The 13,852-nt window shown below is 33.6% G+C and overlaps 3 protein-coding genes across 4 annotated transcripts; 2 read left to right on the forward strand and 1 right to left on the reverse strand.

Moving 5' to 3' along the window:
* Positions 1–2,155: 2,155 nt before the first annotated feature.
* Positions 2,156–5,344, forward strand: Rip11 (Rab11 interacting protein). The gene has a single exon (XM_053759598.2). The coding sequence runs from the start codon at positions 2,296–2,298 to the stop codon at positions 3,733–3,735; it is 1,440 nt and encodes a 479-aa protein (XP_053615573.1). The 5' UTR covers positions 2,156–2,295; the 3' UTR covers positions 3,736–5,344.
* A 2,343-nt stretch (positions 5,345–7,687) lies between these two features.
* On the reverse strand, positions 7,688–9,428 carry LOC128679823 (uncharacterized protein). Its single transcript, XM_053762283.1, has 4 exons — positions 9,276–9,428; positions 9,036–9,190; positions 8,403–8,530; positions 7,688–7,862 (listed from the first exon to the last, which is right to left on the reverse strand). The coding sequence occupies exons 1-4, from the start codon at positions 9,277–9,279 to the stop codon at positions 7,754–7,756; spliced, it is 396 nt and encodes a 131-aa protein (XP_053618258.1). The 5' UTR covers positions 9,280–9,428; the 3' UTR covers positions 7,688–7,753.
* Positions 9,429–9,886: 458 nt separating this feature from the next.
* On the forward strand, positions 9,887–13,709 carry Hmgcl (3-Hydroxymethyl-3-methylglutaryl-CoA lyase). Of its 2 annotated transcripts, none has more exons than XM_053762266.2 (6): positions 9,887–10,120; positions 10,287–10,432; positions 10,741–10,864; positions 11,435–11,647; positions 12,027–12,245; positions 13,277–13,709. In XM_053762266.2, the coding sequence occupies exons 1-6, from the start codon at positions 10,052–10,054 to the stop codon at positions 13,547–13,549; spliced, it is 1,044 nt and encodes a 347-aa protein (XP_053618241.1). In that variant the 5' UTR covers positions 9,887–10,051; the 3' UTR covers positions 13,550–13,709. The 2 variants fall into 2 exon arrangements, with proteins under 2 accessions (XP_053618241.1, XP_053618250.1); XM_053762275.2 differs by having other exon boundaries at positions 9,889–10,120; positions 12,027–12,215.
* Positions 13,710–13,852: the final 143 nt, after the last annotated feature.

Raw genomic sequence — 13,852 nt, forward strand, 5'->3', positions numbered from 1 at the left:
TTCAATTTTCGCGATTTTATAATATTACTGGTGTTTTCAATAATAATTAGGTATATTAATAGGTATTATACAGTAGAAGTGTTTGTTATTTGTAAGTTGTGAGATAATATTCGGAACTTGATACCCAACTTACCAATTTACCCAAGTCTTTACCAGTAGGTAGGAGAAGCTCATTATTCATGAGTGACATTCGGGTACCACTTTTTATTACGATATTTCCACAGAAGCGGAGCCCTGGGATGCAACCAGTCTCACATAAGTAAAGCACAAGATCTGTGTATGGCAATTACGATAAAAATGCTGACGTTCGTATCAATCTTTGTCGTAAAGTTGAGCCTACAAGCGCCGATAACGAGCGAAAACTGGTTAAACGCCACGTGTTATAATAATAATGACTTGATCCATTTGCCATATTTCTGACACGAAAATTTTAGGCATAAAATAATGTACCTGCATAAAAAAGAAAAATATATGCAAAATTCATATATAAGTAGAGAGCGGAAATCCGCACAGTTACGATTACATTTGTACACTACGGTAGTATTCAATTGTAATTAACCATAGTGTTACTACCACACCACAGGTCTAATTTACTTTGATTGTAGGGCCAGTTATGACGAATTGGATAATTATGAAAGGGCGTTCTATACCACCATTCTGTTTTTATTCAAAGCAATCAATATTCATGTTATTTTATACCTAATAATAATAAAGCTAAGTTTTTATACCTAAGTAAGCTCCTTGAGTTTAGGGAAGCACTAAGAGAATTCACGAAATTCATGCGAGAACAAGAGTTTTGTTTAACTAATGTTATACATATTTTAGCTCGTCTTTTTATTTTGGCGGGTCACACACGCTGAGCAATCTATCTCTGTCATCTTCGTGTGTACCCAGTTACATTCAGAGAAACATGTTACACTATTAAGGTATCCCTTAATCGCCTCCTACGACATCCACGTGAGGATACGCATTGGTCCTGTCCTATTCTTGGGCAGGACCACACGCCACACAGAAAAGCTAAGCAATATTTAATTCCTTCAAAAATTTTCCACGTCGAAGTGATTTTGACGACACCATAATTCAGGGATGAGTTCACGGTCGCCTCATAAATTAAATGACTAGTCAGGCAATCCATAAAAATCTTGAAAAAGGCGAACAGATCGTTACCTATCGGTTGTAAAAATCATTTAGTTTATTACTAACTACCACTATAAAATACTTTAACGTTCATATCTCAAATCGTAAATATATTTACAAGCTTCAAGGCAATTCGAAATATAGAAGAAATAGAAGTACCTATATTTATTTGAAACTTAATAACACTAACAAACTCCTAGGTATGTTGTTGAGCGCATCATGCCGAAACCAACTGCATGCTTCAGCACGCGTCTACGGCAGTCGCATGGAACTAGTAGGTACTACGTAGTACCTGTCTACTAATTCCAAGGGCAGTCGTGAGCACGTTTTTCGGCTGTCGCAACATCGTCGGCATCAAAAAATCCTTTCGACGGTTGTACAAGATCCAACCGATAGTACCTAGTTGTAAATTGAATTCTATTGTAATGCCGGTTACACATTATCGGTATTCGGTAGTTTGTCGAACTTTAGCGAATTCTGCATACATTGTTGTTGGTTTTTCATTGCGGTAAATAAAGCTCTCACACAAACTCTTCTTCTTCTTCCAATTTTTATGTGAAATCTGTCTGTACTAATGTATTATATGTTGTAGCTAGGAATTAAAAATTAAAGTGAAACTTTATTCAAAAGGAACCCCTAGCGACACCTATAAGCTACAAATGTCAATAATTAGTTTGCGATAATCATATATAGGAGACGCAAGTATATAGTTTGAATATAAAATAGATAGATGGCGCACGATATGAAAAATCTAGTGCCAGTGACAGCCGCCATCCACGATATTTTTGGACCGGCGCGGTGCGACGCCGGCTGAAGGCACTCACTCGTAACAAAATATAATCATTCAAAATACTATTTTTTCCGCCAAATTTCATGTAGGTCTTAGGTACTATGCTTGCACTATTTTTTTTTATTGTTAGGTACCATTATTCATAGAGCTCAGCTATAAAAGGTCGTCGTCGTACAGAGCACAGCTGTCATTGCCATTTGTCATTTCAATAACAATAATCTATATTGTCTATGGCGCATTCCTACGGTGGGTGACGGTGACGGCCGACAGCTCATCGTTTATTATTTTCATTTCGATGATTGTTTCTTACCTTACCCACTTTGTATTTTCAACTGTACTAACTAGTGTATCGCTCTTATAATATCAAAATGTGGGATCCAACGCATGTGCAAGTTACTGTTCAAAGAGCGCGGGGACTTCTGATCAAAGGTAAAAACGGTACGAATAACTGTTTTGTGACCATAGCCCTAGGCAAAGAAAAATTCCAAACTTCCGTCAAACACAAAGCTACTGAGAGTGTTGAATGGTTAGAAGAGTGCGAGCTGCACATTCCCTCACATGGAAATACAGCTGAAATCGTTTTAAAGGTTTGGGATGAAGATTTTGTAAAAGACCATTTACTAGGTCAAGTATCGATTCCGTTAAAAGACCTCGATGTCTACGAACGACCAAGAAACCGCTGGTATTCTCTTCAGGGAAAAGCTGGAAAAGAAAATGACAAGAAAAGGGGTGAGTTGGAGGTCAAAATTGGCTTCACTGTGAAAGAAGGAAGTCTAAATGACCTTAGTAAAAAAGATAAACATAGGTCTTCTTTGTCTAGCATCGCCCAAAATGTTGGAGGCAGTCTTATGAGCATTGGCAGTATTGAGAAGCGTAAAAGTATTAAAAAGTTTGCCAAAACCCTTGGATCTAAAATAAATTTGAACAAAAAAGATAAAAAGAGTGACTCTTCCTCTCTTAGTGATAGCTTGGGAAATTTGAAAAACTCTGCAGTTTCTACTCCAGAGCACTACACTCCAAAATCTTTTGAACCAAGACTTCCTGCAGAAGCAGACCCAGGTGTAATAAGTGAAGATGAAGATGAGTTTGCATTTGATGATTTATCTCATAAAAGTTCTGCAAGTTCACTCAATGTTCATACATTGCCACGTGGCCACAAATACACACCCTCACCTGTAAACGCTTCTTTGGAAAACTTGGGTGGAGGAGAATTTCTCAGACGATCTACTAGTAGTAACTTGGCAAACCCTGAAAAATCTGTGCCTCAGAAACCAGTTCGCTTGAATTTGGATACATTCACTCCTCCTCAAACCAAAACTCAAATTATAGATAAAAATGATGAATGGTCCCAAAAATTATATCCTCGTTCAAAGTCCAATAGCCAAACATTTATTGATAAGGAGAAATCATCAAGTCTAGAGAGAAACAATAAACTTGATAGCCCAAGTTCTTTAAAAGAGAAACCAAGTCCCAAATTCTTTAAGAAATTTGGTAATAATAACAAACCCAAAAAGTTACTGGAGGAGCGTATCATTGTTGGAGAGGAGAACATTGTTGAAGAAGATTCTATAAACCCAGCATACAACAGCATTCCTAAGACTGTGTTGGAACAGTTTGATGGAAAATCACGAGAAGATCTCATTGTACTTATATACAATCTGCAGAAAGATGCTGAAGCAGAGAAAAAGAAAAACAAGGATCTAGAAAATTATTTAGATGACCTCTTGTTGAGAGTGATGGAAACAACACCCAGAATCTTACAAAATCCATATGTTAGAAATAACAGCATGCATATAAGAAATAAGTAACAGGTTTGGCAGACATTACACAACCAAGTATTTCCACTTGCATGAATTAATGAAATCATAATTATGTTTGTGTGGTCTCTTTACAAAATGTTTGCTTTTCATTTTTTAATTCTTTTTGAATAGTTTCATAACTTTTTATGGGTATGTAAAATAATAAATATCAATATAATAATAATGATAAAGTCATTTGTTGTGCATGAATGATTTGTCTCTGTACAAGTGGTGAAAGCAGCTAAAATTGAGAAACCAAAATGGCAGACGTGTGATATTTTGGATTATACTTTCACCACATCCTCTTTTAAGTCTTGTCATGTTTGAAACTTGTGCCTTAATATGTATCTGTGATATAGATTGGTCAATAATACGATTTTAGTATTCAAAACTTTCCATTTCATATAGATTTTTATCACTCCAGTTTAGTGGGCAATTATATGACAACAACAAAAGTGAACATGTAATGAACCTACTTTTTGTTATGTTACAGATATTTTTTTCTGTGCCAAATTTTGAAACATTTTTATATCAATATGATTATACTTTTGTATTTCAGCATACAAGCAATAATTTCTTAAACTCTATACCTTCTTTAGTAAACTGAACATTGGTAGAGCAAGATGTTTTTAGAGGTTGATATCATTTCATTATAACTAAATGAAGATAATTGTTTAACAAGATACCATGTTGAAAATGACTCACATGCATTGTAATGTGGTGACTAAGAATCTTGTTACATGTTATAATTTAATATAGGTATGATAAACTTCCATACAAAGCATGAATATTTAATGTGCAAATAGATCTGTCCAAAATTATTAACTTATCTTACATGTCTTACATTAAAAAACATTAAGAACTTAGTTAAGAAATATTAATTTTTGTTGTGATTCTAAGGAGGTGTCTGGTTAGTGCAAAAACATCCATTCTTTATTATAAGTATGCCAATGTGCAATATCAAGTGAATAAAATATTCCATTAGTACTATAGAAGCTTTTTAAATTAAAAGTAGAGTATATTTATGCTTATTTCAAGAGCATACATATAAATAACACGAATAAAATTAGAAACTTTCCACATATAATACAATAATTAATTAATAAGTGTCATAGCAGTATGTATGAAAATTGCATATGTAAAGTATTAGAAATATGTTTATAATAAAAATCAACAAATTATTATCTTTATAAAGTTTATTATCTGAAGATAATGTGATAGTGAACATTCAAAGACAAACAGAACAAAATAGGTTGTATTATGTTGCTGCAATATAGAAGTTTGTTACATTTTAATTTTAAGATGTCCCTAATATTCTTTATTCAATATTTTTTCCAATAAACTTTTTGTGAAAATACCTTGCGTCTGTATCCCAGGCATATTATAAAAAATAAATAGTAGAAACAGATTATTTATTTTATAAAATAAATTAGTGTGTACTCCATGTATATTTTTTAGTTTTCTTTAATAAACTACTTACTCTTAAGTTGTTAGTAAACCTGTATCTAAAGTTAAGAGAAATGTATGTTTATTTTGGAACTTGGTTTTTCTAACTTATAAATTTTGTTTAAAACACCTATTTGTTTGTAAAATAAAAATATAATTAAACATGAAAGAACTTGTTTAATTTATACCCAGTATAGCATGTCACTGCAATAGTATAATACAAAGTCGCTTCCCGCTGTCTGCAAGCAAACATAGGGATATGTTTGCTTAGATCTGTAAAACTATGCAACGGATTTTGACGCAAGTAGTTCAAGAGGAAGGCTTAGGTACTTATATGTATATTTTCTTATGATTTTAATTTTTGTAACGGTTACGCTAATTAATGTGTAATATTGAAAATCTTTTTTGCCTGATTGTCGAATAAGTAATTAAAAATTACTTATTCGACAATCAGGCAAAAAAGATTTTCAATATTTGCCTGATTGTCGAATAAGTAATTTTTATTCAGATTTCAATCAATAGAATAATTAATTATGAATTTGCTTAAAACCTTGGAAAAAAATATGAAATAAGAACTTTACTTGGGTGCATGCCGGAAGAAAAACTAGTCTTAATGATGTAATAAACGACGAACCCTTGGACATTTCAAACGCGCTAGACTTCATTATTTATTTAATAGGCACTAAAATTGATAATTATGTAACAATCACGAACGATTTGATCGCACAGGATATCGATGAAATTTAATTAATAGAAAGACTGAGCGGAACCGCCACTGAAGACCCATAAATCACAATCCTTTGATGCAATTTTTATTAGTTAGCCGGTAGCTACATGTGCAAGATAAAAAAAAATGTAGTGTACATTATTGACGTTTATAATCCTATGAATCCTAATCTTTAAAGGCAATTGAATTAAATTGTTTGTAATTACATTATTTCGCTATGTTTAGCAAAACAGGCACACGGGAATGTCTAGAAATATTTTCCGGCAAGTCTAGCAGTTTTTCGAATGATTTACCTATTTTGATTGACAAAAAATCTCACCCGCCCATGGAATTAGTAGGTACTCCGTCGGAGTATCCAATTTAAATCGTTGACCGATATTTGAAGCTTAATAGATTGAGATAGGCACTTCCTGTTTTCCGTTGATATTTCCCTCTTTTTACCTCGTATCGTGTATCCCTCTCGGAGTCTCGGCGGTCGATGTTCATCATTGGCGTCTTATTTTCCGTCGCGAAAAGTTGTCTCCAAGCAACTACAAATTTTTACTAAGAATACTATTATTCTCAAATAAATTAATTCTATTTTTATTGTGCTAGCACAGGTGAGACTTTTTCTACTTATTTGAAATATTAAACGGTTTTTCCGTTTGTTAATAATATTTATATTTATAGCAAAGTTGCACAGGTAAGTTTCTTGAACTTATTTTTAATGTTTACAGTGTTTAATTGTTTCTTCAACCTTGTATTTTGTATTTTAAAGTAGTTTAAAATTAGTGACCCAAATATAATAGCGGGTCCTTCAACGTCAAGGGAACGCAATCCAAAAATGACCCGCCGTCAAGAACGTGGCGGCGATCGCAAGTGCGAAATGTCTTCTAGCAGCTCCACATCATCATCATCGTCCAGCTCGAGCCGAGACTATGAAATTAAACAGGTCGATCTTAGTACTTGTAGTAACAATTTGTTAAATTCATCTAATCCAGTTGATTAAAGTAATTTATCGCATTATTGATTTGACCACAATTCGCTTAGCCGATGTAATCATGTAGTAAAATGTACAATCATTGTACTCGTACATACTTGGTTTATTCGTATTGTACGTTCTAAGGTAAAACAATTTGTTATTACCAAACATTTTATTTCTTACCTCTATTGAGGTGCAGATAAAATGTATTTAATAAGTGTATCTCTCTCGAAAAATATAATTATTTTATGTTAATTATTAGTTTACATACTCTTTATTGTAATATAACTATTTTACTAGTATCGATCAGCACATTCGCATACACGCAGTGTGATGGTCTTTACCGATATACCTCACATTGGCGTCCACTCCCACCAGGCGATAACAAACACGTCTCAACCTATTAAGCTTCAAATAACGGACAAGGATTTAATAGCAGCGTTTTACCTGAAAATAAAACGCTTATTAAATACTTACCTTATTTGAAACTTACCTACATTTTAACTCTGCCTGATGTTTTCGACTCAATGACGAACAACGACCGCTGAGACTCACAGCCCTGGTCTGGTGGCCAATCTAATCAAAATGGGGCGGATGTGCGAGAGGGATACACGTTACGAGGAAAAAAGAGAGTGAAATATCATTAACGGAAAACAGGAAGTGCCTATCCTCAACCTATTAAGCTTCAATTAAGGTAAGTATTTAATAAGAGTTTTATTTTACAGGTAAAACGCTGTTACTAATTCCATGCACCCACGACCCGCCTGCTTATGGCATGCAGGAAACATTCAATTCAAAAATGGAATATGGCAATAAAAATACAAATGTTGAATAAAAAAATGTATTGTGACCATAAGGTATGATAAAAATAGGATTTATACCTAAACAATACATTATTTGTGACGACGACTCTTCACTGGAGCTGGGGCAGGAATGGAAGATGCATAAGTTTTTTGAGACAGCTTATTCATGTAGTATATTGTAATTATCGAGAATATCAAGCTGAAACGAAAAAAAACTATTTCATATATTTCCCAATAATTTCTAATAAAAATAACTGAAGTCAATTCTTTAATAAAAGCTGTGACTTTAAAAAAAACATTACCCTTCCTACTTCACAAGCACAGTCATCATATAATAAATCCTCAAGCAACAATAAAATTGAATGTGTAAAATTAAAAGTGAATTTATTATACAAGTTAATTTATTATACAATACTCCCATGGTGACATAATACTGTAACATACCCCAGCAATAATGAATTATTGCTGGGGTATGTTACAGTATTATGTCTATACTTTATTTAGTCTAGAATTGTGCTAGACTGAAGTCTAGCACAATTCTTATCAAAACACTTTGCAACTTCACTAAATACATAAATATGTGGTGCTTATGATTGTTGATAAACATTTTAAGAGCTTGTTAATTAGTCTCACTTGAGCGAGAGATATTATGTGCAATGTATATAGGTGTAATGTGTCATTTCCACTTGTAATTTTGACTTTAGTATTTTCAACATTAAATTACCAACAAATTACATACCATGTAGTGAAACATATTCTATGCACCATCCCTGCCGCTATCAAGGATATTAGTATGGATATGACTACTTCTGGCAATTTCACTTGGAAGCCCTTTCCAAACAATGCAGTCTCTAAATTGCCAACAGCCTGTAGTAATAAGTTAAGAAACTGTTTTGGATAAACTAACAAAAATGTATAATTATTAAAAATTTATATATTACTATATATTATATTTTGAAAATATTCGGGTGGTTCAACCCTAGAATATGACCACTTCAAATCCTCTCATGGATATTATACGAGAGTTGATGTAAGGCAAGTCGCTTGTAAAAATCTTAAAATTTTGAAGGTTTGTTTTTATACTGATCCTGAGATTTTAGTCCGTGTAGCCCTTTGCAATTACCACATGAATTTCTTTTGTCATACATTTCAGCAGTTTGTGTTTGGGATTTTCAAATCCCTTTCTTAGAGCCTATTTATAGAAATTCTGCAAATTTTTCCATATTCAACAGCTCTCTCTGATACCAATCAGTTAGTGTAGTCAAGACATGTCATAAACATATACAAAGGGAGTAAAAGTATACCCAATAAAACATATACATAACAGAGTAGATATACGTATAACAAAAAATAAATCTTTTAGAAAGGATACAGTCACGAGGAACATGAACATGAGTGATCCAAGATATCCGCCAAATATAATAGTCACTGGCGATCTAATCAAAAGTGGTTTATATAATTGCATTAGCGAGAATATTAGTAGAGCCAAAATTGAGGACAGGACGAAAGATGTACCGCTGTTTACACCTGAAAAGAGATAAATTTCATGTACTTAGGTATTAGAAGATTAAAAAAACATAGAAAATAAATAGTTTACATTGCAACAACCTACCCATTTTAATAGCTTTACAGTATTTCTGTTTATTTTATTTGTAAAGCAATAATTTATTTGTTATAATTTGATAACTTCATTAAAAATTATACAACACCACACAAACAAAACCGGTGTCGGTGTCTTTTGACAAATTTTGCCACGACATGACATATGAATCCACAAAATACATGTCATATGTCAAAGTCATTTCCTTAATTTTTTCGTGGCTTTGGTAGGTAATAGAATTTGTTTATTTTTTAATTTTTGTACGGTTTAATATACATAATAATTATCAACAATATATTATGCCAATATCGAATATAAAATTAACTACACATACACTCTTAAGTTGTTTATTCAAAAGCATTTTTTATAGTATCCATATAGTATTAAAATTAGCAAACAAGGCGGGCATCCAACATTTACAATAATACCACGACTTTACAGTGATCATGATCAATGTATCAAATATCCGGCCGCTTGGTTCAACAAGCTACAAGTATAAGTTTGTAAGGTACTTAAGTACATTTTGTATAGCTAAGTGAGAGTGAGTGAGGCTTTGCTCGCCATAAGACATCAACGTCAGTTCTGGAAAATAAAAACTCAAATGCTTATCAATGCCGTTCACCAAGCGTACGCTCCACTCGGTTCTCGGGTCGTCGGGCCGACCGAACCGAAGGAAGGCCCGAATGATGTCTTATCAACATCAAAACAATGAAATGATAATTAGAATTTTATACAAATATAACACACATGGCAGCTAGTTAAACAGTTGATATACATTCTAAGCTAGGATGAGAATTATGTATTTTAATCAAAGATTATTGAAAACTGTGGGTTTACGTTTAAATCTACGACATGCTGTAAGTTTTTACATTTAATTCTTTCAAAGAAGTGCACATTTCTCTTACCTGCCAATAATTTAAGGACATTTTTAAGTGTATTTCTCTTTAAGTGAAATTTATAATTTCTTAGAGAAAATAAAGTACTTTAACCACACATAATGTAAAGTGAACTTTTATTTTTCAGAGTTATCAGACGTCTGAAATTAGGATATATGAAGTTGGACCAAGAGATGGTTTGCAGAACGAAGTAAAGTTTGTACCAACAGACATCAAACTTCAACTCATTGATAAATTGGCAGCAGCTGGCATAAGAAACATAGAATCTGCTAGGTATATAAAACATCTGATATTTTGCATGAAGTGCAGATTCATGTTGTCATTGTATCATCTGTCTTTTACTGCTATTTGCTTTTATATATATCTGATGAAAGAAAATATTGTGTGAAGCTTGTCCCTGGTTTGATAATTGTGTTACATGTGTGTGCAAGAGACCCATAGTCTTAATTTATAGCTGATATAAAAAAAAAACACTGAAATCTGTTTTCAGCAATGTGTTGATATTAACAAAATAATTTCTAAGAATTTGATCACATCCCTTAGCAAAGAGGAATACAACTAAAGGATCACTTTTGTTATAGTTTCGTCAGTCCAAAATGGGTAAAGCAGATGAGTGACAGTGTAGATGTGATGAAGAATCTCAAAAGAATTCCAGGAGTCAATTACCCTGCTTTAGTTCCCAATCTGAAAGGCTATGGAACTGCTGTAAGATCTTCTATTTTCAACATTTCAGGAAACAGAAAAAGCACAAGCAAAGCTTACTTATCCTATAAAGGGATTTCTTCCAGTCAACAAACACTGTAAACAATAGTTATTTTTCTTACCCAGCTTGAACATTTAATCAATATAAATGGGAAAAAATGTTGGTATTAGTTAGGTACTTTAATTCCCTCAGTTTAACATCATACTTACAAGTTTTACCTTTTACATTTGTTTAAACAAGTACCTAAACATGAGTCTTTGGGTAACATATTTGAAGTTATAAAAGTTGGCATGCAAATGGTTATTCCTTTTTCTCTTTATGTATTTGTCCCCAGGGGTGCCACTGAAAAAGTGATTTTCTTTTGTGAAAACAAAAGAAAAACACTTTCTTTTTGTGAAGGACAAAAGAAATATTAACTATTATACCCTAAAACTACAACTTGTTTGTCTAGTTTCCCCTCCTGTTCAAATTGTGGCAGACATTGAAGATAAAAGGACTAACCCATATAATTTGACACACTGTTTAAGTACAAAAATATTCAGTTTGTGATTTTAATATTTCCTGTTTAATAGAAAGAATGTAATGTGGAGGAAATAGCAATTTTCCCTGCTGGATCAGAAGGGTTCTCACAGAAGAATTTGAACTGTTCTGTGGAAGAAGGGTTAAGGAGGTTTAAAGAAGTGGCTGACCAGGCTATGAAGGATGGCTTGCGAGTCCGTGGCTATGTTTCTTGTGTTCTAGGCTGTCCCTATGATGGACCAATCAACCCTAAAATTATTGCAAAGGTATATATTTTCTCTTCTTATTAGATTTCTCAAGATTTTATAGGATAGTTGATGTTTATTACCTGTTTCAATTTTATTACTTAGTTTTTTTAAATTTCTGAAATTTATGAATTGAAACTCTCTCCTGACATCAACATTCTTGTAGGCAACAATAGTATTTCTAATAGCTATCGAGGCTTTTTATCCCTAAGTCGTCTTATACGACTGCAGAACCACACATTTTAATAACGGTCCCAGAATGGGAGGAGAGGGACCAAAACGTCAAGCGGGCCCTTCTGGTGCGTCGGCGTCTCCACCCGAAAATACTTGGTTCTAGTTTTTAATTTTCGTAGGTTCGATCAATCTAACACTTTTTCAACCCATAAAATTTTAAATTTAGATAACTGAAGACCTCCTGAACATGGGCTGTTACGAAATTTCCCTCGGCGACACTATAGGCGTCGGCACCGCCGGTTCTGTGCGCCGCCTGTTGAAGGAGGTTCTCACGGTGGCGCCCCCTGAGACCCTCGCTCTTCACTTCCACGACACATACGGCCAAGGACTTTCTAACTTGCTGGCTGGATTAGAGGTACAAAACCTCAATCCTCACTATTTTCAAGTTTGTTTTGTTTGTTGTATATAATTGTTTTATTATGTAAAGTGTAGAGAAAATTCCACGCTCAACCAATTTTCTTGAAATTTTATATTTAAGTAGTTAAGAATATAGATTTATTTAAGCTAGGTACCTTTCATCTTGGAAAGTCGGGGGCAAAAGTTGTTAAGAAATAAAAAAAAATATATTCGATATAATCTGCTATTTTGGGAATCTTATAATATACGAATAAGGGGAAAAATATACTATTACCGCGGGAATTTGACGCGGGCGTCTCCGCGTTCAAAAGCTAGAAATGGTTTAAAACTTTTGAGTATTGTTATTAGTGTCTTCTCCATTGTTCAAATAAGATGCAGTCATCTTATATTAATTACTTATTGTATTCTCTGGCAGCAGCTCCCTAAGTTTTATTATTTATCTAAGTACTTCCACACAACAGTTATAGTAAATTATATATAAGTAAAATTTTCGGTGTAGGTATCAATTTTGTAGTCAAAATCGGTCGCATACAGATTTGATCAAAAATCCAGAACTTATATGAGTATGGAATATTTATTTATATATATTATTACATTTGACTTATCAAATGGAAGTCATAACTCAAAGGCGAATTTTACTGATAAAAACCGTATCACGTTTCTTATCTCAATTAAACTGCGAGTGCACATATTCATATATCTGTTGCCAATAACGCGAATAGCAAGTATTTTATTTAACACACCCACCGCCAGTTATTGCGTCATCAAGATATGTTTAGAGAACCTGTTTTTTTCGCGCGTAACCTAAGATAACATTAACCGTCGTATCTATATGTTTCGAATGCCTTTCTGTTGATTATGGCAACCAAATAGTATAAGTACTTTGTTCCTATAAAACTTTCGATTTGCCTTTCTCTTGATTGAAGACTCTTCCTTATTTTTTAAATAAATTTAATGTAATAATATGATGATGTAGATTCTATAATGCCTGTGTAGATAGAACAGATGTAAGAGCCTGTCCTGTCTATTAACTATAAGTAATTTGAGTTGTTATTGCAGTTTGGAATCAAGACCGTAGACTCCTCCATATCAGGGCTTGGCGGATGTCCGTACGCGCGGGGGGCCAGCGGCAACCTGGCCACCGAAGACCTAGTCTACTTCCTATACGGCCTCGGCGTCAACACCAACATAGATCTAGTCAAGCTTGTTGAAGCTGGCCGATACATTTCCAATTTCCTCGGGAAACCCACGGAGTCCCGAGTCAATCGGGCTCTGGGAGACAAGTTTAAGAACAGCAAACAAATTGTTAAAATGGCTGCGTGTGATATTTGATCATGTCAAATCTAATTGGACGAAGATAGCTCTAAGTACACTTAATCATTTCTACCGTAAAATGTAAGCAAAATAATATATATTTTTTTATCATTTATACAATGTTTGTTATTGAATTTAAAGATCTACAGGCAAATAATAAATTTGTATTACTTATTAAGCGGTTAATTTTATTATTTGTACAAAGTGGTTTCTATTTATGTGTACCTACTGTCCGCGAGTGAGCGTCGCCGTGACATGGACGTCCGACATTACTGGTTTTTATCATTATCTTATGGAGTGGGTACCGATGCGGCGCACGCG

Source organism: Plodia interpunctella, chromosome 2, assembly GCF_027563975.2.
Source record: "Plodia interpunctella isolate USDA-ARS_2022_Savannah chromosome 2, ilPloInte3.2, whole genome shotgun sequence".
In the NCBI taxonomy this organism is placed as follows: domain Eukaryota; kingdom Metazoa; phylum Arthropoda; class Insecta; order Lepidoptera; family Pyralidae; genus Plodia; species Plodia interpunctella.